Source organism: Mustelus asterias, chromosome 15 (genome assembly GCF_964213995.1).
Source record: "Mustelus asterias chromosome 15, sMusAst1.hap1.1, whole genome shotgun sequence".
Lineage (NCBI taxonomy): Eukaryota > Metazoa > Chordata > Chondrichthyes > Carcharhiniformes > Triakidae > Mustelus > Mustelus asterias.
Window position 1 is genome coordinate 97734521 of NC_135815.1, and position 26313 is coordinate 97760833.

Here is a 26313-nt window from a genome sequence, read left to right on the forward strand (position 1 = left end):
TTTTATTATATTTTAACTGTTTGATAAAAGCTTCCAAGTGGGTCACTTGAATCACATCTGGAGTGAAACACCTTATGCTCACCTGTGCCAAAATCAAATGTAGAACTTAGGGTATAGGCTAACTTCACGAAGCACCTTGGAGTTTCTGGCCTACATCTTAATTTATCCAATACTTTGGCTGAAATTCTCCCGCCTCGCCTGACGCGGGAATTGTAGTGGACGAGACAGAAAATTTGGTGGAACATTCAAAGGTTCATTGAGCTCGAGGGGGAAATTCCAGTCTTGGGGCACGCGTGGCTGGAGAATCCTGCCCTTTGTCTCCCAAACTCCTCGTCAGTTCTTTTAAAAAAACTTCAACCAGCTTTATTTGGCATGATCCGCCCTTTACAAATCCAATCTGGCTCTCTCTGATCAGCTGCAATTTTTTCAAGATGTTCAGTCACTCTGTCCTTAATTATGAGCTGCAGTAATTTCCTGATGACAAATGTTAGGCTAGCTTCTCCACAATTCCCTGGTTTCCTTCTCTCACCTTTTTTTTCCCCCCAAAGTGTCAGTGACCGACACAAATTTCTAATCGAAAATGAATGGCTCCCAAGTTGAGAGAACTTTGAAAGATTATAGTTTGGGTTACAGTGTACAACCCTACTTCCTTTAAAACCCTGGGCTAGGATTTGTCACTGGTTGGGGGTCATTATTTTCTTAAGTCCTGTTATTTTGCCGATGTTAATTTGGGTGAGTCCCTGTACCTGATTAAATAGGGACGTTCAATGCCGATTCAGTCAGGATGAACCAGGTACAAGGGAATTTTTAAAAATTCATTTGTGAGACATGGGCGTTGCTGGCTGGCCAGCGTTTATTGCCCATCTCTAGTTGCTCTTGTTCAGAGGGCAGTTGAGAGTCAACCACATTGCTGTGGCTCTGGAGTTACATGTCAGCCAGATCAGATAAAGACGGCAGATTTCCTTCCCTAAAGGTATTAGTGAACCAGATGGGTTTTTCTGACAATCGACAATAGTTTCATGGAATACAAATAAAGGAAAGACTTGAGAAATTGGATATTTTTTCTTCCAGCAACAAACACAGCATGTAGGGTGACATAGAAGTTTTAAAAATCAAAATATGGAACATGTTAGATAGACATTGCCTCCAGTAGTTGAGGGTGAAGAACAGGGGGCTCTAGACAGAAGATTAAATACAAGTTGGAGCAAAGGAGACATTAGGGCAAGTTGTGAGACGGTAGAATTCATTTCTAAGGTTAGAGGCTGACATAGAAATTAATTCTACACCCAAGATTAGATTCAATAAGTGGAAAACAAATTGAGGCAATATGAAAATAGGATGGGCAAATGTAATTAGAACCATTTGTTGGCACAGAGGGTAAATGCCAATACAGACTAGTTGGACTAAATGATTGTTGGTAGCTACATTTTTATATATATATATAATATATATATATTTGATGTTAGCATGAATAGAATCACAGAATCCCTACAGTGCAGAAGGTGGCCATTTGGCCCATCGAGTCTGCACTGATCACAATCCCACCCAGGCCCTATCCCTGCAAGTTTTAAAGTTTATTTATTAGTCACAAGTAAGGTTTACATTAACACTGCAATGAAGTTACTGTGAAATTCCCCTAGTTGCCACAGTCTGCCGCCTGTTCAGGTCAATGCAACTAACCAGCACATCTTTCAGACTGTGGGAGGAAACCGGAGCACCCGGAGGAAACACACACAGACAAGGGGAGAACGTGCAAACTCCATACAGACAGTGACCCAAGCTGGGAATCGAACCCAGGTCCCTGGCACTGTGAGGCAGCAGTGCTAACCACTGTGCTACCGTGCTGCCCCTACATATTTACTGTGCCAACGCCACATATTTTCCCTGCTAGTCCCACTGGTACTAAGGGCAATTTAGCATGGCCAATCAATGTAACCCGCACATCTTTGGACTGTGGGAGGAAACCAGAGCACCCGGAGGAAACCCACACAGACATGGGGAGAATGTGCAAACTCCACACAGACAGTGACCCAAGACGGGAATTGAACCCGGGTCCCTGGCGCTGTGAGGCAGCAGTGTTAACCACCGTGCTGGTCTAATAGGGTAGGGTCTAATACAGCACTGTTATTCAGGATGAATAATTACAATCCGCATTTTGGTAATGATCAGATATAGATCAGCCTCCGCACCGTTTTATGTGCAAATAAATCTACATTCTGAAAAGTGAGGTGATTTATTGGTAACATACCAAAAAAAAAATTAATAATTCTGCCAAACTCTTAAACTTATGGCAGAAAATTATTTTTTAAAAATGAGGCACGCGTTAAATCTCTCAGACATATAATTATCGAATCCATTTCTGAAGAAAAGCAATTTTGTTTTGGCATATCAGAGTGATAAAAGTTGCGTGAAATCTGCCCCGTCGCATGCTCCCATTTCTTCATCTGGACTACGTTATGCAATTTTCTGAGTCCAAGATGCTTTCTTCAAAAACTTGTTTAAATCAATGCATGCAGGAATGTGGAAAGCAAAAAATTACATCGCGTCTCAACCATTACCGTCGAGACTTTATTTATTGCTTCAAACTGATCTAATTTGATATTTTTAAAAATAAATTCCAAGTTCACAGTTTATGAAACGGACGGTACGCTGTGCACAAACACATGACCCGCGTTGTTTATAAGATTGCATGCAAATGCTCTCAATTACCTTTGATGTGCTGAGTGCTGTTGTTGTAAAATATTTTGGCTTGTACATTGCCAAATCCACATCTGCAGCAACATCCTTTGGCTCATCTTCAAATGCGAGTTCGTCTGGGATAAACCTGGGTAACAACACAAACCCAAACAGACCTCTTTCAGACACATAAATCTTCCATTCCCCCCCCCCCCCCCCCCCCCCGACAACACCAACTGTTGCAATGTAATTAGAATAGGTTATTAAGCTACCAAAGAACAAAGGGCTGCTGCTCCAAGACCACCTACAATTAATGAAACTCAATGGGTTAAATTGGGAATGAAAATCAGCACAGACAATCCAATTACTACTCGCATTGCTTCCATTATTTCAGTAATGCAAGTTGGTGCGTGAACATCTGTTAAAAATTGCATTAACATCTTTCCAAATGGGGCTCTAATTAACTAACATGGGACAGCTGAAGTGGAGAGGAGTGACTGTCTTCACTGTTTCCTACACTTGCGCTCATTCATTATTTGAAAATGAGATCCATATCCACGAGGGTGGCACTCCTGCCCACCCTCCCTGCAACACACTGTCCAGGCCCAACACAAAAGAATGGCCACCTTCAGGGAACGGAATGAAGGGGACTGCTGCTCGTGCATTGTACACCAGCACAAGCCACTGTCTACCGTTCACAGAGGCAGGAAAACAGGCAAAAGCACCAAACGCAGAGCAGAAAGAACGGTTGAAATTAAAGGTGGTCAAATACAGAACTGGCTGCCAGTCAAAGCAGGCTCCACATGTCCCAATGTGCGGCAGGGCGGCACAGTGGTTAGCACTGCTGCCTCACAGCGCCAGGGACCCATGTTTGATTCCGGCCTCAGGTTGCTGTCTGTGCGGAGTCTGCACGTTCTCCCCATTTCTGCGTGGGTTTCCTCCAGGTGCTCCGGTTTCCTCACACAGTCCAAAGATGATGTGGAGATGCCGGCGTTGGACTGGGGTGGGCACAGTAAGAAATCTCACAACACCAGGTTAAAGTCCAACAGTCCAACCTGAGGAAGGAGCAGCGCTCCGAAAGCTCGTAATTCCAAATAAACTTGTTGGACTTTAACCTGGTGTTGTGAGACTTCTTACTGAGTACAAAGATGTGTAGCTCAGATGGATTGGCCATGCTAAAATGCCCCTTAGTGCCCGAGGATGTGCAAGCTTGGGGGGGGGAGTTGGTCATGTTAAATTTCCCCTTAGTGTGTAGGTTAGGATGTGGGGGCTGGGGAAGACCCTCTTTTGGAGAGTTGGTACAGACTTGATGGGCCGAATGGCCTCCTCCTGCATTGTAGAGATTCTATGATAAAACTGCAGAGTAGCAATCTAATAGAATGCTGAACTATATTAACCCAAAGAGCCACTTGTTCAGTGTCGCTGTGCCACCCCACAATATTTGTTTGCAAAGGTTAACCAGAAGTTGCCGGCTGCCACTTGCAGGCTCTCCCACGCAATTATACTTTGCTGTTCGCAAGCTGAGGCTATAGAAATCCAACGTCTTCACTTCACCTGAGGTCCAGAAAAGAACAGCTGCTCTCATACTCCATCCCATCACACTCTTCATAAAGCTTATTCGCAGTTTCTGGAGAATCGCAGTCCACCACAGCATAGTAATATCTCAGCCGTTTGAATTGGTACTCTCGCACCTTTTCCCGGACAATTCTATGAGGAAAAGCAAAACTGGTTAAAAAGAAACCCGAGACACTCGCTGTAAAATATGTATCTCATATAGAACATATAACATAGAACATTACAGCGCAGTACAGGCCCTTCGGCCCTCTATGTTGCACCGACCAGTGAAACCAATCTAAAGCCCATCTAAACTACACTATTCCAATATCATCCATATGTTTATCCAATGACCATTTAAATGCCCTTAATGTTGGCGAGTCCACTACTGCTGCAGGCAGGGCATTCCACACCCTTACTACTCTCTGAGTGAAGAACCTACCTCTGACATCTGTCCTATAGCTCTCACCCCTCAATTTAAAGCTATGTCCCCTCGTGCTAGCTATCACCATCCGAGGAAAAAGGCTCTCACTGTCCACCCTATCTAATGTCCTAAGTGTGCATTACTGAATAAATGTGTTTCAATTCTCTCTCAGTACAACTGCAATTAATGCAAAAACCGGGTTTGATTTGATTTATTATTGTCGCATGTATTAGTGTAGTGAAAAGTATTGTTTCTTGCGCGCTATACAGACAAAGCATACCATTCATAGAGAAGGAAAGGAGAGGGTGAAGAATGTAGTGTTACAGTCATAGCTAGGGTGTAGGGAAAGATCAACTTAATGCGAGGTCGGTCCATTCAAAAGTCTGATGGCAGAAGGGAAGAAGCTGTTCTTGTGTCGGGTGGTACGTGACCTCAGACTTTTGTATCTTTTTCCCGGAAGGTGGAAGAGAGAATGTCCGGGGTGCTGGAAGCTTTACCGAGGCAGCGGGAAGTGTAGACAGGGTCAATGGCTGGTTTGCGTGATGGATTGGGCTCAACATTTTAGTAGTTATTTTCTAGGTTTATAAATGTCAGCAAGGCAATTAATGAATGTAATTTTACAACATTCAGATTTGGGGCAGCACGGTGGCACAGTGGTTAGCACTGCTGCCTCGCAGCATCAGGGACCTGGGTACGATTCCAGCCTCAGGTCACTGTCTGTGCGGAGTCTGCATGTTTTCCCCGTGTCTGCGTGGGTTTCCTCCGGATGATCCGGTTTCCTCCACAGTCCAAAGATGTGCAGGTAAGGTCGATTGGCCATGTTAAATTGTCCCTTAGTGTTCTAAGATGTTTTAACCACGGTAAATGTGTGGGGCTATGTAAATAAGGCAGGGAGAGGGGGCCTGGGTAAGATATTCTGTCAGAGAGTCAGTGCAGAATCGATGGGCTGAATGGTCTCTTCTGCAATGTAAGGATTCTACAATTTAAGAGAGAGCTATCTATTTATCTGTCCTTTCCGATTTCAAACAAATATTGATCCTATTCCCTTTGAGAAGTCTTCTGTTTCCACCCATCTTTCTGGTAGGAAAGCTCCATAGCTTTAGCAATCCTCTGCATTAAAAAAAATGACTCCCCACTATACCTTTGACGATCATCTTAAAATCGATGCTTCTCTAGTTATTGATATGCTGTAATAGCTGTTTTCGCACTGACTCTGGTGATGAGACGCTGGGAATGTTGAGGGCTAAAGATCTCTTTTTTTTGTTTGTGTGAAAATCCCCAGTTTCCCTATTCGTAACTGAAAACTCTTGTTGTCCCTGATTACCATCGGAGGGTGAATCGCTCCCGCACCTTCTTCACCTGCTTGACTCGCTTTTCAAAAGTGAAAGACCTAAAACAGGGTGAAAATATTCCAACCCTCCAACCAAAATATTCATAGAATCCCTACAGTGCAGAAGGAGGCCATTCGGCCCATCGAGTCTGCACCAACCACAATCCCACCCAGGATCTATTCCCACAACTCCATGTATTTACCCTGCTAAGCCTAACAGTAAGGGTCAATTTAGCATGGCCAATCCACCTAACCCACACATCTTTGGACTGTGGGAGGAAACCGGAGCACCTGGAGGAAACTCACGCAGATATGAGGAGAACGTGCAAACTCCACGCAGACAGTGACCCGAGGCCGGAACTGAACCCAAGTCCCTGGCTCTGTGAGGCAGCAGTGCTAACCACTGCACCACTGTGCTGCCCACATTCTAAATTCTAAATGCCTAACCGATAACGTGAATAGGTTCTACATTATTTCTTTGGTGTTGTACTCAATGCTCTTATTTGTAAAATCTAGATTCCCGTATGCTTCTGTTTTACCTCCGACTCAAAGGTTTGTCTGCCCTCACTATCAAGTCCCTCTGTTCCACCACTTGTGTTAAGTTGTGTTTGCTCCTTATTCAGTCCACCAAGAATACAAACATCAACCTTTCTATTCTTGTACAGGGGGTGGGCGTCACTGGCAATACCAGCATTTGTTGCTCATCCCTAATCGATCTCGAGAAGGCGGTGGTAAGTCATCTTCTTGAACCATGGCAGGTCCATCTTGTGCAGGTACATCCACAGTGCTGATAGGGAGGGAGTTCCAGGATTTTGACCCAGCAACAGTGAAGGAACGGTGATATATTTCCAAGCCAGGATGGTGAGTGGCTTGGAGGGGAACCTCCAGGTGGTGGTATTCCCAGGTATCTGCTGCTTTGTCCTTGTTGCAGGTTAGAAGGTTGTTGTTTTAATTTATTCTTGTGGGTGTTGTTGGCTGGGCCAGCGTTTGTTGCCCCTCCCTGATTACCCTTGAATGGAGTGCCTTGCTGACCATTTCAAAGAGTAGTTAAGAGTCAACCAGATTGGCGTGGGTCAGGGGTCACATGTTGGCCAGACAAATGGCTAAGTCAGATAGATGGGTTTTCACAACAATGCCGTTAGTTTCATGGTCACTATTACTGAGACTAGCTTTCAATTTCAGGTCATCATTAATCGAATTTAAATTCCAGCAATTCCAATGCCATGGTGGGATTTGAACCCATTTCCTCAGAGCATTAGCCTGGGCCTCTGGATTACCTGTTCAGTGACATTAACCGTACCCACCCATCAAGAGGAGCCTAAGCGAACCTGTACTTCAATATACTCCATAAGACCATAAGATATAGGAACATTAATAGGCCATTCAGCCCATCAAGTCTGCTCCATCTTTCAATCATGCCTGATAGGTTTCTCAACCCCAGTCTCCCGCCTTTTCCCCGTAACCTTTGGTCCCCTTACCAATCAAAAACCTATCTATCACTGCCTTAAATATACTCAATGACCTGGCCTCCCCAGTCTTCTGTGGCAATGAATTCCACAGTTTCATCACCCTCTGGCTGAAGAAATTCCTCCTCATCTCGGTTCCAAAGGATTGTCACTTTACCCCGAGGCTGTGCCCTCAGATCCTAGTCTCTCCTACAAAATGAAACATCTTCCTCATGTCCACTCTATCCAGGCCTTTTGGTATTCTGTAAGTTTCAACGAAATCCCCCCCTCATCCTTCTAATCTCCATCGAGTTTGTACCCAGAGTCCTCAGACACTCCTCATACGTCAAGCCTTTCATTCCCGGGATCATCTCATGAACCTCCTCTGGGATCCTCTCCAAGGCCAGCACATCCTTCCTCAGATACGGGGCCCAAAATTGCTCGCAAGACTCCAAATGTGGTCTTGCACAGATGTCTGCAATGTGCTGATGACATATATTGTTGTAAAATTTGACATTGCTGATTCCAAAGAGAGATACCACTTTTACAGGAGCCTGTTGCATAACTACAATATGAGATTTAGTTTGTCTAAGAGGAACTATATGCAATAAGTTGAAGGAGGAGTTTTTTTTAACTAATAGGACCACTAATAGCGCAACAATCAAACGATTTCAGAAAGCCAAAATTATTTTCTTGTGCTGTGTAGTCACCACTTTTGACAGATAAACATGTTGGTGATATTGGTCATTTGACAAAAGGGAAAACAGTGAGGGTGCTAAAGACTGCAGGAATCCTGGGATGATTTTACATATGAACGTGGCTCCCCCAGTTGGTAGGTTTAGGAACCTTTCAACTTTTAACTGCCAATAATACCATCAGCTTTGAAATTTGGCATTCTTGCATTTGTCCTGATTAAACGCTCCTACAGCTCCTTTAACAAAAATGCTACATTAATGCAATAGGATAAAATTATCAATACTACCTGTAATTCTATTTAAAGTAGCTCTGATGGTTAAGTGCAAATTTAATTTGCTTGCTGTCAAAGAAAATTTTAAATTCATTTGTGGGACATGGGCATCGCTGGCTGGCCAGCATTTATTGTCCTTCCCTGGTTGCCCTTGGAGGGCAGTTGAGAGCCAACCACATTGATGTGACTCTGGAGTCACATGTAGGCCAGACCAGGTAAGGACGGCAGATTTCCTTCTGTAAAGGAACCAGACGGGTTTTTCCTGACAATCAACAATGGTTTCATGGTCATCAGTAGATTCTTAATTCCAGATTTTTTTAAATTGAATTCAAATTCCACATCTGCCGTGGCGGGATTCGAACCCGGGTCCCCAGAACATTAGCTAAGCTTCCTGGATTAATGGTCTAGCGGTAACACCATTAGGCCATCGCCTTCCCTATAGTTGAAATTACTTTAATAAATTTTCTTTGTGATAAATTATTTGTTGATGTGCATTAGTATCGTTTGACATGACAGACTGTCTTCGAACCCATTCAGCCTGTGACAGAGGAACCAGTCAGAAAAGAACTATATTAGAGGGGGTGTTGCCACAGGGGATTTCAGTGGTAGCCAACTCGTGCTCAGCACTGGCAGCCTTTCCCCTTGGGTGATGCAGCAAGTACAAAGAATTAAATACTAAGGATGTAAGGAAAGAAAGTATGCAAGAGAGGTGGAAATAGTTGCCATGTGCTTGTCTTCTTGTTCTTGTCTCTCCCACAAGCGGAAACATCCTCTCAGCATTCGCCCTCCAAATTCTCCTCAGGGTCTTACATGTTTCAGTGAGATCACTTCTCATTTTTTAAAACTCCAATGGTTACAGTTCCAACATTTCTTCATGAAATAATCCCTTCACCCCAGAGATCAGTCGAGCGGAACTTCTCTGAACACATTCTATTGTTCCGATATTTCCTCAAGTAAGGAGACCAATGCTGTCTATAGTATTCCAGATGTGGTCCCACCAACACTTGTTTATGTGAAAAAAACTTTTTCACACAGCGAGCGATTGGGGTCTCGAATGCACTGCCTGGAAGTGTGGTGGAGGCAGATTCAATCGAGGCATTCAAGAGGGCGTTAGATGATTATTTAAATGGAAATAGTACGCAGGGGTGAGGGGAAAAGGCAGGGGAATGACACTGAGACGCAGGCGAGGTGTCCAGAACGGAAATCTCCGTTGGCCTCAGGCGGGATTTTACGATCTTGCCCGAGGGAGGCCATAAAACCTCGCCCAATGTTCACCTGGAGAGCCAGCACAGACACGATGGGCCAAATGGCCTCCTTCGGCACCATTACAATTCTTTGATTCTGTGAAAGACAATACAAAATAGAGGGTACAACTCTAAGGGGGGTGGGAGCAGAGGGTCCTGTGTGCAAGTCAATGAAGGCGGCAGAACAGGTTGAGAGTGTAATTTAAAAAGCATGCAGTGTCCTTGGTTTATCGGGGCATAGAGTATAAGGACAAGGAGGTTTTGCTGAACTTGCATGCAGATTAAACTGTTATCTACAAAGGAACAGTGTGCAGAGTTATGGGAGAAGGCAGGAGAATGACACTAAGTAAATTGCTCATTTGGAGAGCTGGCCATACACAATGGGCTGAATGGCCTCATTCTGTGCTGGAATGTCTCTGTGATTCTCTGATTATATGCCTTCTGCCACATTTTTGCCTTAGCACTTAACTTACCTAAATTCCTTTGTACACTTAAGTCCTATTCACAATTTACCCTCCTACCTATCTTGTGTCCTTAGCAAATTTAGCAACCATGCGTTCGGTCCCTTCATCCAAGTTATTTATATCGACTGTAAATAATTTGGGGCCCCAGCACTGATCCCTATGGCACTCCACTGGTTACAACTTGCCAATCCAAAAATGACCTATTTATGCCTACTCTCTGCTTCATGTTAGTGAACCAATCTTCTATCCATGATATGTGTCCCCTACACCATGAATTCCTGTTTTGTGTAGTAACCTTTGAAGTGACACGTTGTCAATAACTGGTGCGTCAATTGAAGGTAAGATCATACAGGTGGAGGGCAGTGATTGGATAGTTATCTGAGCACAGATTGAGACAGTTACTGACACTTATGGGTGACACGGTAGCACAGTGGTTAGCATTGCTGCCTCACACCTCCAGGGACCTGGGTTCAATTCCCGACTTGGGTCACTGTCTGTGTGGAGTTTGCACGTTCTCCCCATGTCTGCGTGGGTTTCCTCCAGGTGCACCGGTTTCCTCCCACAGTCCAAAGATGTGCAGGTCAGGGGCATCGGCCAAGCTAAATTGCCCCTTAGTGCCCCGGGATGTGTAGGTTAGAGAGATTAGCGGGGTAAATATGTGAGGTTACGGGGATGGGGCCTGGGTGGGATTGTTGTCAATTCAAACAAGATGGGCCGAATGGCCTCCTTCTGCACTGTAGGGATTCTATGATTCTATGACACAGGAGTTGAGTGCAATCGGGAGATATGTATCTGCCATGTGTCACTCGGAATAAAACTATCCCAAGTGAAGGTTGGCCTTGGATTCTTCACTCACCAACTGATGATCGGGAGGAAAACAATTCGGGCAGGTGGCCATAAGCTTGATCAAAGAGGTGTGTTATTAAAAGGAGCTTCTTAAAGGGGCAGAGAGAAGTGGAGGCCACCAACTGATGATTACCTCTGTTCCTCCGTGTCTTCATCCGCATCTTCTGGTAAATTATCCAACAATTCTACAGGTCCACGCAATTCCTCTTCTTTCATCTTTTCCTTTCCAAATTCTGATGGGTAGATCTGAAAGAAGCAAATTAGCTCAGTTTTTAGTGACAGGTTAACCAGGTTCCCAGCAGGTAAATGGGCCGGGGTTCCCCGACCACACCCAGGATTCCCCGACCTCGCCCCTGCGGCCGGGGTTCCCCAACCTCGCCCCCGCGGCCGGGGCCGATGCAGTGAATGGAGATTGGGGCTGAGTGCCAAATTCTCCGTTCTCGCTGGCAGAGGTGGCATGATCAGAGAATTCCGGTCATGATGTTCTTTCAAAGCAGATTTTTTGGGAGGTTCCATGTTTAGAGCCTAAGGCACGTTCTTGTTTTAAAGCTAGGGAGGGTGTTTAGTCGTCGCGGCTGGAGAATGGTCAATCTTTTCATTAGTCATAACACAACGAAACAAGGCGGTTCATCACAACCAGTTCCTGCGACAGCTGAGTAACTGTCTTACAATTAACAAAGAAAATCGGAGTGGGTCATTCAGCCCTTCGAGTCTGCTCCACTATTCAATAGGACCATTGCTGATCCTCTAGCGCAACGCCATACTCCCGCATTCTCCCCACTGACACCTTGATCTATAATCAATTGCCATTTGCAGAAGAAAGTTCCAATCCTTTTTTCATCCCTTGGACGTGGAAGAATTTCCTAATTTCACTTCTGAAAGGCTCACTCGATTCTGAGGCAATTCCTCTCCAGTCCTACATTCTCCGGCATCTGAAATAGTTTCTCTCTGGCTATTCTATCTGTTCCCCTTAATATCCTAAAAAACTTTGAATAATGCACCCCTTAACTTTCTAATCCCCGATTCTCATTCTCTCAACAGCAGCAGTGCAATCCGCAACCTTTACAATCCCGTATATAAAGCCTCTCCTGCTAGCAGTCCTAAATCGTTTAGATTTGAAGTATCGAATCAATGATTTTGTGCGACTTGTTGCTGTAAGCAGTCAAGATCTCTGAAAAACTTTTAAAATTGTATCGACAGCACCCTCTGCTGGATTAAAGGCGGGAAACTCTGCTCCCGTTGTGGCAAATCCTTTCACTAACATAGACTTTAGAATTTAGTGGCAATATTCTAAAGAGGGACAGATGACAAAACTTATTACGTCGTCCTAAGAAATTTGATTTTTCCTTTTTATTGTCAAAATGCCCAAATCTGGCAATTTATTTTCAAAAGTAAAATTTTTTTTTAGGTTATTAAGGAATACAAGAGGAGGTCTTGTGGGTGCAGTGGTTTAGCGTCCCTGCCTCTGAGCCAGAAGCGAGTCTCACCCCAAGACTCGATGGCCTAGGAGGGTGCGTTCATAACACAGTCAGACAGGTCGAGTGCGTCAACCTGCAAAAATCCTTCCAAACGCGCCAATGGCTGGCGGTAAGAGTGAGAGAGACTCCTGGTCGGCCACACTTGATGTGGAGTGGTGTTCCTCAAGCTACAAGCCTCCTGGCGACAAACTAGTGACCTGTTCCTCTTCTTTCATCTTTGCCATACTCGCTATGGCAACAGATGAAAATCTGCCGAGGTGTGAAAAGAGAATTGGAATTGGAAGGAACACAGGAAGAGCACTTTTAGCCAGGTCAACATTACTGTGATTCCTGCAGCCCTTTAAATAAAAGTCTGAATGAAAATAGAACGTACAAAGGAGACCCAAGATCTCCAGTTGAAGATGCAGGCTAGACAGTCACTCTCACATGTCAGGGAGGTAAGGTGTTGAATAGAAATGAGCCAGTGTGTAGAAAAAGGGAAATGTTACCAACAGTGCAGCACACCATCTAAAATGGCCGCCCATAGTCTGTAAGGCGGCTTTACCCAGGAGCTGCCATGTGATCGAACGTGGCCAAAGTCTTTTCACCTACGCCTCCACCCAAACGGTGGCGGCTGGCATGCTCCAAATGCTGAACTGCTACAAGTCACTGGTTAAACTTGAGCTGGACTACTGCAAACAAGCATCTCTGTTTAGCACGTCAAGGCCCTGGAGTGGGCGGAGAAGAGACTTGTGATAACCCCCAGGACTTGCAAAGCGAAATCGAATACAAGCTGCCCGGAGATTGGCAATTAGCTCACCAGGTGGAGTTCGTATACCGAGCCCAGTATAAAGCAGACCCCTGAGTGGGTCCATTATTCCAGTGTCCCGGTTGGGACCTGTTTGTGTTCACCACAGGCTTGTGGTTTTTGCTTTACTTCATTTTGTACAATAAAACACTGTTCTTTTCCATCTGACTCCTGGAGTTGTAAGCCTTAATAGAACTATACCAAGATAGAGCGACTTCAGAGATATGAGAATCTGTGGCTGTTCTTCCTTTACGGGGGGGATTTAACAGAATTGTTTAAATTATGAAGGGTTGTTTTTGTAAATAAGGAAAGGTGGTTTTCACTGGCTCTAAGTTTGGTAATTAGAGAATACAGATTTAAGAATCAGTGGGAGGTCTAGATTATAGGGGATTTTCACAGTAACTTCATTGCAGTGTTAATGCAAGCCTAATTGTGACAAATTGTAATCAATAAAATTGAACCTAAACTATTGTTTTTAAATGCAGCAAAGTGTTGTAAATATAGGTGGCACAGTGGTTAGCACTGCTGCCTCATAGCGCCAGGGACCCGGATTTGATTCCCGGCCTGGGTCACTGTCTGTGCGGAGTCTGCACGTTCTCCCCGTGTCTGCGTGGGTTTCCTCCGGGTGCTCCGGTTTCCTCCCACAGTCCGAAAGATGTGCTGGTTAGGTGCATTGGCCATGCTAAATTCTCCCTCAGTGTACCCGAACAGGTGCCGGAGTGTGGCGACCAGGGGATTTTCACAGTAACTTCATTGCAGGATTAATGTAAGCCTACTTGTGACACTAATAAATAAACTTTAAAAAATTGGAGCATGCTGCTTGAAAGAGCGTTGGAAGCAGGTTGGATAGTAACATGCAAAAGGGAATTGGGTAAACACAAGAATCATAGCACAGGAAAAGGACAATCAGCCTTTCCGTGACAGCTTGCTGTGAAAACAACTCGGCTAGTCCCTCTCGCCCACCTTTCCCTTGTACATTGTTTTTATTCAGACAATTATCCAATTTCCTTTTGAAAACCACGATTAATTCAGTCTCCGCCACACTGAGGTAGAGCATTCCAGATCCTAACCACTCACTGAGTAAGGGAAAAAAAAGCTTTTCCTTATTTTGCCCTTGGCTCCTTTACTCATTTTAAAAACATTTCTGAGGTGATGGGAAACGAGCAGGGGAGAAGAACTATTTGGATACAGTCATAGAATCCTTGTAGTGCAAGAGGAGGCCATTTGGCCCATCAGGTCTGCACCGACTCTGACAGAGTATCTTACCCAGGCCTTATTCCCGTAACCCCATCTATTTACCCTGCTCATCCCCCTGACCTACACATCTTTGGACGCTAAGGGGCAATTTAGCATGGCCAATCCACCTAACCCGCACATCTTTGGACTGGGGGAGGAAACCGGAGCACCCGGACGAAACCCACGCAGACACGGGGAGAACGTGCAAACTCCACACAGTCATCCAAAGCCGAAATTGAACCCAGGTCCCTGGCGCTGTGAGGCAGCAGTGCTAACTACAGCTCTTTCAAAGATCTGGCACAGGCACAATAGGCTGAATAGGCATTTGCCTGGATGAGTGCTGCTCCAACATCACTCGAAGCCCCACACGATCCAGTCTACCAGCTTAAACCTTCACTCTCTCCAACAGCGACACAGTGGCAGCAGTGTGAACTAATTACAAGATGCACTGCAGCAATTCATCGAAGCCCCTTCAACAGCACCTTCCAAAACCACCTCAAAGCACAAGGGCAGCGGATACATGGGAACACCATGAGCTGCGAGTTCCTCTCCAAGCCACACGTTATTGTGACTTGGAAATATATCGGCCGTTCCTTCACTGCTGCTGGGTCCAAAACCTGGAACCCGCTTCCTAACAGCACCGTCGCTCTACCCACACCTCAGGGACTGCGGCGGTTCAAGATGACAGCTTACCGCCACCTTCTCAACGACAATTAGGGATGAGCAAATAAATGCCGGCCTAGCCAGGGACACCCACATGCCGCAAAAGAATAAAAGAAAACCATGAAAATAAGATCATTCTGCGGGAGGAAACCAGGAAATATCATTGTGGCACTTCAAAGATCGTAACATCCAAGTGTTAATTGATACCATACCCAGGGTAAAGCCACACTCCAGTTTATGTGGCCATGCCACAATTATGCAGAGGGAGGCGACTATTTAGTTATTGTGGCTGTCTGACAATGAAGAGGAACTTCCTAGTGTTTGAAATCCCAGCTGGAGATCCACTGCTGCCCCTGCGCTAGAGACACCAAGTTAAATACTTGCACGAGTTTCTCCCAGTTACTGTTCAATGAAAAAGCGGTGGTGACACTCTGAATCCGTGATTATGTCCAAGAAATTGGAGGATACAAGTCCGCCTTCTCAGCCCAGAGTTCCACACTCACTATTCTCACCTCTAGTTCCCCGTGCAAAGATGTGCAAGTTCGGTGGATTGGCTGTGATCAATGCATGGGGTTACAGGCCAGGAGAGTGGGCCGAGGTAGAGTGTTCTTTCGGAGATCGGTGTTGACTCGTTGGGGTGAATGGCCCACGGTGACAGGGTAACACGGTGGCACAGTGGTTAGCATGGCTGCCTCACAGTGCCAGGGACCCAGGTTCGATTCCCAGCTTGGGTCACTGTCTGTGTGGAGTCTGCACGTTCTCCCCATGTCTGCGTGGGTTTCCTCCAGGAGCTCCGGTTTCCTCCCACAGTCCAAAGATGTGCAGGTTAGAGTCATAGAGGTTTACAGCATGGAAACAGGCCCTTCGGCCCAACTTGTCCATGCTGCTCTTTTTTTTTAAACCCCTAAGCCAATCCCAATTGCCTGCATTTGGCCCATATCCCTCTATACCCAGGTTAGGTGCATTGGCCATGCTAAATTCTCCCTCAGTGTACCCAAACAGGCGCCGGAGTGTGGCGACTAGGGGATTTTCACAGTAACTTCATTGCAGTGTTAATGTAAGCCTGCTTGTGACTAATAAATAAACTTTAAAAATCTCCGCTTGCCTGTGGTTCAAACCCTCATCCATGCCCTCCTTCCCTCTCGCCCCGACTATTTCAACATACTCCAGGTTAGTTTCCCCACATTCTAACCCCGGAGGTCATCTAAAAATCTGCTGCCCGTGTCTTAATTCACGTCAAGTCCTGTTTCCCCCTCTCGCCCCTGTGTTTGCTGACCTGCACTGGATGTCAGTCAGGCAACATCTTGATTTTAAAATTCTCATCCGCGTTTTCAAATCCCTCCATGGCTTCAAAGAACAAAGAACAGTACAGCACAGGAACAGGCCCTTCGGCCCACCAAGCCTGCGCCGACACATGGCGCCTTTCTAAACTAAAGACCCTTTGTCTTTGCGCGGTCCATATCCCTCTATTCCCGGCCTATTCATGCATCTGTCAAGATGCCTCTTAAATATTGCTATTGTATCTGCTGCTACCACCTCCTCTGATAGCGCATAGCAGGCACTTACCATCCTCTGTGTAAAAACAGTTGCCTCTCACATCTACTTTAAACTTTCTCCTTTTTACCTTAAACCTATGTCAAAGAACAAAGAACAAGAAGAAAATTACAGCACAGGAAGAGGCCTTTCGGCCCTCCAAGCCTGCACCGACCATGCTGCCCGACTGAACTAAAACCCCCTACCCTTCCGGGGACCATATCCCTCTATTCCCATCCTATTCATGTATTTGTCCAGATGCCTCTTAAAACTCACTGTAGTATCTGCTTTCACTACCTCCCCCGGCAGCGAGTTCCAGGCACCCACCACCTTCTGTGTAAAAAACTTGCCTCGTACATTTCCGTTAAACCTACGTCCCCGAGTAATTGACTCTTCCACCCTGGGAAAAAGCTTCTGACTATCCACTCTGTCCATGCCTCTCATAATCTTGTAGACTTCTATCAGGGTTGCCCTCAACCTCTGCCATTCCAGTGAGAACAAAGTTTCTCCAACCTCTCCTCATAGCTAATGCCCTCCATATCAGGCAACATCCTGGTAAATCTTTTCTGTACCCTCTCCAAAGCCTCCACACCTTTCTGGTAGTGTGGCAACCAGAATTGGAACACTATATTCCAAGTGCGGCCTAACTAAAGTTCTATAAAGCTGCAACATGACTTGCAAATTTTTAAACTCAATGCCCCGGCTGATGAAGGCAAGCATGCCGTATGCCTTCTTGATTATCTTCTCCACCCGCGTTGCCACTTTCAGTGACCTGTGTACCTGTACACCCAGATCCCTCTGCCTTTCAATACTCTTAAGGGTTCTGCCATTTACTGTATATTTCCTTTCTGTATTAGACCTTCCAAAATGCATTATTACTCACATTAACACTCACTTATCAATTTGTTAAACAAGTTTATCCAGCAAATCAGGTCTGTTGAATTGAAGAATGCAATGAATTGATAAGTAGTAGTTGTGTATAGAGATTTTCAGAAAGAATTCAAAAGTACCATATGTAAGCATTGTTGATGGCCAAAAGACAGAAAACAAGGCAGTGACTAATGTATGTTTTTGGACTGGTGTGATGTAACAGAGGTGATCCCCAGGAGCCAGTGCTGGAAAGACAGTCCAAGACCAAGCATTATCATTGGATGATACAAGGTTAGAGACAGGGCTAGAGGGAGGGAATATTTAGACCAGAGCACAGATGCAACTTGGTCCTGATTTTACAGTTATACATTCTGTCCTGACCACCTCCACGAATAACTGTCCATATTTACAATATAAGTTATTGTTGCAAACATGTCATGTAGTAATTACATCCTTCGAGCAGTGACAGCGTACATTGAAATATACAATGGAATGGGTTGACAAAGTGCACACAGACAAGATTTTCATACTTAAATTTGGATCATAAATAGAGAGTACTATCGTGACTTGTGGTGGATTATAAACAGCATAGATGAAAAATTAAGAAAATGTTTCTTAGACAATAAATTGAGGGGAAAGGGAGATACATACACACACACACACAAAATGGTAAAGCTTTGAAAATAGAAAAATTCAGCATCGAGATACACAAATGTTTAAAAGTAGAAGGACAAGAGGATAAAACTTAATAAAAACAAGAAAGTTAAAAAATATATAAATAAATGGTAACATTAAACCTATACAAATTATTCTGTATTAGTATTCTGTATTAACAGTCTGAATGTTGCACCCAGTAAAAAAGGCAGAGGGTAATAGAAGAAAGTGATAAGAGGAGCCATGGAACAGATTCCCCCCAACCCACCCCCCGTAGACCAGGTCAGAGAATCTGAGGTTCTTTTCGCAGATTCTTTTTGAGTTTCAGGCCAACACTAAGAGAAGTCATAGCTTTGAAATCAGAGGGGGAGCGGGACATCATATCTGCAACCCGTTCCCAAGAAAGAAACTGGAGAACAAGATGTATATTCAAGAATGGGACAGGAAGATGAAGAAATTACAGACTAAAAGAACATTCATGGTTATGCTTGATGTATGATGTGGAGATGTCGGCATTGGACTGGGGTAAACACAGTAAGAAGTCTCACAACACCAGGTTAAAGTCCAACAGGTTTATTTGGTAGCACAAGCCACAAGCTTTCAGAGCACTGCCCCTTCATCAGGTGAGTCCAGATGAAAGACCAGTGCTCCGAAAGCTTGTGGCATATTCTTGATGTACACAGGAAGGAGATAAAGAGAAAGAGAGGAACAGAGAGTGAGACTAAAGCAAAGTTTAGGCTGGACAGAGATAAAGACAAATGCTATAGAAGCATGTAAAAAAAAAGTATGGGAGCAGAAAGTAGGGGGGAGAACAGAAACTAGAGTGTAACTGGCAGAACAGACAATGATGTGGAGATGCCAGCGTTGGACTGGGGTGAACACAGGAAGAGTTTTAACAACACCAGGTTAAAGTCCAACAGGTTTATTTGGTGGCAAACACCATTTGCTTTTGGAGCGCTGCTCCTTCATCAGCTTAAATTTGTGATCAAGCTGAATTACATAACAGTAAACATCATCACACTTGTTCGCTTAATCCTTAATTTGTACATTTCTGGCAAAGAAATACAAGCAGTATGTATTTTCTTTATAAGTTTTAAATTACTAGTAATTGACATTTCTACGGTGGGAAAAAGACTCCGACTGTCCATTCTATCCATGCCTCTCATCATTTTGTAAACTTCTATCAGGTCGTCCCTTAGTCTCCGACATTCAAGTGAAAACAAACCACGTTTATCCAACCTCTCCTCATAGCTAATATCCTCCATACCAGACAATATCCTGGTAAACCTTTTCTGTACCCTCTCCAAAGTCTCCATGTCCTTCTGGTAGTGTGGCGACCAGAACTGTGTGCAATACTCTAAAGTGGCCAAATGTTCGCTCCACCCTATCTCTGTCGTCTCCTCCATCTCCACAACCACGCCCCCCCCCAACCCCCGAGATCTCTGCACTCCTCCAATTGGACCTCTTCGACAACTCATAGTCTAATCACTCTGCCATTGATGGCTGTGCCTTCACCTGCCCAGGCTCTAGTCTCTGGAATTCCCTCCATAAACCTCTCTACCTCGCTTTGCCCCTTTAAGGCATTCCTGAAAACCCACCTCTTTGACAAGGCTCGCCTGATCTAATTGCTGGAATTCTCTGGTCGTGCATGTCCCGCTGCCAGTGAGAACGGAGGATTAGACGCTCAGCCAAATCTCTTAATAGCAGCGGGACCACAGAATCCCTGCCATGGGCTGTAAATTACTTTCAATCAGGCCATTGAGGTTGGCTGATTGAAGTATGAGCTCCCTGATTAAGGATCCAATTGATGGGCCAATCAGGAAGTGCAATGACTTCAATCAGGCCATTGAGGTTGGCCTATTGGAGTAACAACTCCCTGATTACCGATCCAATTAATGGGCCAATCAGGGACACCTTTTGGTGATGGGCCAATCAGGGAGTTCAATGCTCCAATGGCCAACCTCAATGGGCTGATTGAAGTCATCACACGGGCGAGGTTGGAGAATCCTGGCCCACATCTCCTTATGTGGCTGTGTCACTGTTTGTTTGATAATGTTCCTCTGAAGCACATAGGGACTTTTTATTACAATGAAGGCACTGTATAAGTTTTCCTTGGAGTTAAAAACAAGGTGGAAAAATGGAAAACTTTAAGAGCACTGACCTTCACAGACAACACAGCACCTCCTTGAAAGACGAAGGAATTAAATAATACCAACAGGTCGTTTGCTTTTATTTTATCCCAGTCCATGTTGCAAACTGCTAATCGTCGAGTGATCTATTGAGTAAAACAAGACAAGTTGTTACGGGAATCTCAGGAAAACTCCCCCACTTTTCAAGAAGATAAAGGCAAAATACTGCAGATGCTGGAATCGGAAACAAAAACAGTAAATGCTGGAGAAACTCAGCAAGTCTGACAGCATCTGTGGAGAGAGAATAGAACAACATTTCGAGTCTGGATGACCTTCCGTCAGAGCTGAAAGCAAAGAAAATCAGACAGGATTTATACTATGGTGGGGTAAGGGGGTGGGGGCGGTTTGGAGACAAGATGGAGAGCAAGGTTTCAGAATACTCATTGGAATTCAGAAGAATGAGGGGAAATCTTATAGAAACATATAAGATTACGAAGGGAATAGATAAGTTAGAAGCAGGGAGGTTGTTTCCACTGGCAGGTGAAACTAAAACTAGGGGACATGGCCTCAAAATAAGGGGGAGCAGATTTAGGACTGAGTTGAGGAACTTCTTCATCCAAAGGGTTGTGAATCTGTGGAATTCCCTGCCCAGTGAAGCAGTTGAGGCTACCTCATTGAATGTTTTTAAGGCAAGGATAGATAGATTTTTGAACAGTAAAAGAATTTAGGGTTATGGTGAGCGGGCGGGTAAGTGGAGCTGAGTCCACGAAAAGATCAGCCATGATCTTATTGAATGGCGGAGGAGGCTGGAGGGGCCAGATGGCCTACTCCTGCTCCTAGTTCTTATGCAAGTGGAAAAGTAGAAGAAAAAATGAAAAGTGATAAAAATGGATGGATGAGATGAAAAGAGGAATTGAAATAAAATAAATGGAAATGAGGTGAAGATGGGGGGGAGAATTCATGCTCTGAAGTTGTTGAACTGGGTGGCATGGTGGTTAGCACTGCTGCCGCACAGCGCCAGGGACCCGGGTTCGATTCCCAGCTTGGGTCACTGTCTGTGTGGAGTCTGCACATTCTCCCTGTGTCTGCGTGGGTTTCCTCCGGGTGCTCCGGTTTCCTCCTACAGTCTGAAAGATGTGCGGGCCAGGTTGATTGGCCATGCTAAATTGCCCCTAGTATCAGGGGGATTAGCAGGGTAAATGTGTGGGGTTACGGGAATAGGACCTGGATGGGATTTCAGTCAGTACAGACTCGATGGGCTGAATGGCCTCCTTCTGTACTGTAGGGATTCGATGATTCTAACTCAACGTTCAGCTTTCAAACTGTTTTGTCGAAAATTAATGATCCAATAATGGGATGTAATCTTAAATTCTCAGATTTGTATTTACAACCCACGTGATCAAATGAAGAAAGAAAACAATTGCGGGACGTACGGTTTCTCCACGCGGCGCATCCTTCGCCAGCTCTCCCCAGTCGTGTTCAATTTCTGGTTCCTTCGATGGCGGATCGTCAAAATAGTCATCATCATCTGAGCTTGTCTCAATGTTCCCTTTCCCTCTGGCCAGGTCTGGCCCACTGTCGCTATCAGTGTCCTCCCCGGATAATTCCTCATCATCTTCACTGTCGCCTGTTTCTTCCTCTTCCTCCTGGCTCTGGCTGCCTGAAGATTCTTCCTCAGACCAGCTGCTTCCGCCCCCGTCGCTGTCACCTTCACGGCTGTCTCTGCTTTCTGAGGTACAATGATAACCAGAGGAGCGTTTAATTACAATTTTAAATAGGAACGCGCAAGGAAGCGCTTGGAACAGTTCAGCTCACCCGCTGCTGAACCCCTCATCCACACCTTTGTTCCCACTCCTGGCCAGACTCCTACATCTACCCTCTACAGTTTTAGTTAATTCAAAACACTGTTCCATCTTAACTCCCCCGATGACTGACCCACAGTGGCTTCTGGTCCAACAATGCCTCAATTTCCTCTTTCTTGGGCATCTGATAGAAACTTACAAGATAATGAACGGCTTAGATAGGATGGACGTAGGGAAGTTGTTTCCATTAACAGGGGAGACTGGGACGCGGGGGCACAGCCTTAGAATAAAAGGGAGTCACTTTAGAACAGAGATGAGGAGAAATTTCTTCAGCCAGAGAGTGGTGGGTCTGTGGAATTCATTGCCACAGAGGGCTGTGGAGGCCGAGACGTTGAGCGTCTTCAAGACAGAAATTGATAAATTCTTGATTTCTCGAGGAATTAAGGGCTATGGGGAGAGAGCGGGTAAATGGAGTTGAAATCAACCATGATTGAATGGTGGAGTGGACTCGATGGGCCGAATGGCCTTACTTCCGCTCCTATGTCTTATGGTCTTATGGTCTTTTCAAATCTTTCCATGCCCCTACTCCTTCAAGATCTCTGTAACCTTTCCAGCCCAACAACCCTCCAACATATCTGGTTCACTCATCCAATTCTATCAACAATGAATCCAAGTCCAAAGATGTGTAGATTGGGTGGATTGGCCCTGGGAAATGTGTGCGGTCACGAGGATAGGGTGGGAATGATATTGGAATAGTGTAGATTAGAGGGGCTTTAGATTGGTTTCACTGGTTGGCGCAACATCGAGGGCCGAAGGGCCTGTACTGCGCTGTAATGTTCTATGGAAGGAGAGCCTAGGTAAGAGTGTGGGGCGGCACGGTGGCACAGTGGGTTAGCACTGCTGCCTCACAGCGCCAGGGACACGGGTGCAATTCCCGGCTTGGGTCACCGACTGTGTGGAATCTGCACGTTCTCCCCGTATCTGCGTGAGTTTCCTCCGGGTGCTCCAGTTTCCTCTCATGGTCCAAAGATGTGCGGGTTAGGTGGATTGGCCATGCCAAATTGACCCTAGTTTCCGGGACATTAGCAGGGTAAATAAATATGTGGGGTTACGGGGATAGGGCGTGGGTGGGATTGTTGTCGGTGCAGGCTTGATGGGCCGAATGGCCTCCTTCTGTACCATAAGACATAGGAGCAGAATTAGACCACTCGGCCCATCGAGTCTGATCCGCCATTCAATCACAGCTGATTATTTTCCCATCCCCATTCTCCTGCCTTTTGCCTATAACCCCGATCCCCTTATTAATCAAGAACCTATCTTTCTCCGAATTAAAGACACTCAATGACCTGGCCTCCACAGCCTTCTGTGGCAAAGAGTTGGGATTCTATGAAGTTACTCTGCGTCAAGAGAGTTGGTGCAGACTTGATGGGCTGAATGGCCTCTTCTGCTCTGTTAGGATTCTATGAATTCTGGTCTCTTGCATATCTGCCATTGGTAGCCACACCTTCAGCTGCCTCATAGCTCTGGAATGTCCCCACCTCCAAACATTTCCCATTCTCCCTGCACCCTTAGGATGCTCCTTAAAACCTGCCCCTTTGACCAAGCTTTTGTGGCCTTGTAACGCACCCATGAAGCACTCTGGGATGTTTTATTCCCTTAAAGATGCTACACAAATTCAAATTGTTGTTGTAACAGAACTCCCTGCTCTGTTTCAAATAGGATCCCGATATCTTTCTCGTTTTTGTTCTTTAACAGGACGTGGGCATCGCCTGCAAAGCCAGCATTTTATTGCCCATCCCTAATTGCCCTAGAGAAGGTGGTGGTGAGCTGCCTTCTTGAACCCCTGCAGTTCATGTGGTGTAGGTACACCCACCGTGCTGTTAGAGAAAGAGGATTTTAACCCAGCAACAGTGATATATTTCCAAGTCGAGATGGTGAGTGCCTTGGAAGGGAACTTGCAGGTGGTGGTGTTCTCAAGTATCTGCTGTCCTTGTCCTTCTAGATGGTAGTGGTGGTGGGTTTGGAAGGTGCTGTTGAAGGAGGCTTGGTGAGTTGCAGCAGTGCATCATGTAGATGGTACACACTGCTGTCGTTGTGTGTTGGTGGTGGAGTGAGTGAATATTGAAGGTGGTGAATGGGGTGCCAATCAAGCGGGGCTGCTTTATCCTGGATGGTGTCGAACTTCTTGAGTGTTTTTGGAGCTGCACCTATCCAGGCAAGTGGAGAGTATTCCATCACACTCCTGACTTGTGCCTTGTAGATGGTGGACAGGCTTTGGGGAGTCAGGAGGTGAGTTACTGCAGGATTCCAAGCTTTTGACCTGCTGTGGTAGCCACAGTATTTATATGGCTGGGTCCAGTTCAGTTTCTGGTCAATGGTAACCCCCAGGATATTGATAGTTTGTGAGTGGATAACATCTGATCTGAAAGAGAGCACCTCCCAACAATGCCACACTCCCTTAATACAGCACTGGATTGTCAGGCTAGAATACGCACCCTAACCCTTGTAATGGGGCGTACACTTACAAATCTTCTGACACACAGCTGTGAGTATGACCAACTCAATCAAACTAAAACACATGAACATATCTGAAACTAAACCATTGAATCTGAAGCAGTTGTAGGGAATATAAAGGACATTGATGGCAATAGTTAACCTTAGGAAATGAATAGCAAACAGGATTTAAGTTTCAAACTCAAAGCAAAAGAGCAGCAGAACACTTCTTACACAGCTTAGGAAGAGCATTCTAACCTGGGAGGGAGCGCAGATGTACCAAAATGATACTTGGACTCCAAGAATTAAGTTACAAGGAGATGAAACACAAATCTCCTCTCTCAAAATTTGGGGCAGCACGGTGGCACAGTGGTTAGCACTGCTGCCTCACAGCGCCAGGGACCCAGGTTTGATTCCGGCCTCGGGTGTGTAATGACTTTAATCAGGCAATTGAGGTGGGCCTGTTAGAATATGAACTCTCTGATTAAGGGCTAATTGATGGGCCAATTAGGGAGTCTCTTGCTTTGTACTTAACCAGGAGTGTCAGTTCCTCTGGGACTCCGAGTGTAGACTGCCAACTGAAAACACTCTGTATGCTGCTGTCAGACTTGTAAATAAAGGGATTTTGGTGAAGGGACTTCTGCCCCCAAGGACTTATGACAGGTGACTGTGTAGAGTCTGCACATTGTCTGCGTGGGTTTCCTCCAGGTGCTCCAGTTTCCTCCCGAAAGACGTGCTGGTTAGGGTGCATTGGCTATGCTAAATTCTCCCTTGTGTACCCGAACAGGCGCCGGAGTGTGGCGACTAGGGGATTCTCACAGTAACTTAATTGCAGTGTTAATGTAAGCCTACTTTTAAATGAATACATAAATTAAACTAAACCAGGGTTGTGTTCCCTGGAATTGAGAAGGTTAAGGGATGATTGGATCAAAGTTTTCAAGATATTACAGGGAATAGAGAGGATGGAGAGAAACTATCTTCACTGGCTTGGGAGTATAGGACTGAAGTATTGTAATAAGTCCTCGAAGGCAGAAGTCCCTTCACCAAAATCCCTTTACTTACAAGTCTGACAACAGCACACAGTGTGTTTTTAGTTAGCAGTCTACACGAGGAGTCCCAGAGGAACTGACACTCCTCGTTAAGTACAAAGCAAGAGGCTCCCTGACTGGGCCATCAATTTGGCCCTTAATCAGGGAGTTCATAGTCTAACAGGCCCACCTTAATGTCCTGATTAAAGTCATTACAAGGACAGAGTCTAAAAATTCAAGGCAGACCTCTCAGGAGTTAAATGAAGAAACATTCATCACGCAAAGGCAGGCAGAAGTCAGGAACTCTCTCCCGCAAACAAACAATTGATTATTCAATCATTAATTTGGAATTGGAGACTATTCTTAACCAATGTTAATGGATACGGGGCAAAGTCAGGAAGGTGAAGTTAGGTTGCAGATTTGTCATAATCTCATTGGTTGCCAGAACAGGCTCAAGGGGATGTGGTCTCCTCCTGTACTAATGTTCAAAAATATCCAGTTCAACAGCTGAAGAAAATGTTTGCCTAAGTCACCAGCTTACAATTCACACACCAGGACAAAGTTTTAAATGAAAAATGTAAACAAACAAATGGACTGTAGAATCCCCACAGTGCAGAAGAGGCCATTCGGCCCATCGGGTCCGCATGGACTCTCCAAAAGAGCATCCCACCCAGACCCTCCTCTCCAACC

At 45.3% G+C, this 26313-nt stretch overlaps 1 protein-coding gene across 4 annotated transcripts in view; it reads right to left on the reverse strand.

The window, feature by feature from the left end:
• The window catches only part of esf1 (ESF1 nucleolar pre-rRNA processing protein), a 63034-nt gene that overhangs the window by 32333 nt on the left and 4388 nt on the right, over positions 1–26313 (reverse strand). For all 4 annotated transcript variants that reach the window (XM_078230368.1, XM_078230367.1, XM_078230370.1 and 1 more), the window contains exons 4-8: positions 21734–22029; positions 20333–20446; positions 11084–11196; positions 4231–4383; positions 2710–2824 (exon numbers count right to left, since the gene is read on the reverse strand). In XM_078230368.1, the coding sequence (XP_078086494.1) occupies positions 2710–2824; positions 4231–4383; positions 11084–11196; positions 20333–20446; positions 21734–22029 (791 nt within the window). The remainder of the gene's footprint in view (positions 1–2709; positions 2825–4230; positions 4384–11083; positions 11197–20332; positions 20447–21733; positions 22030–26313) is intronic.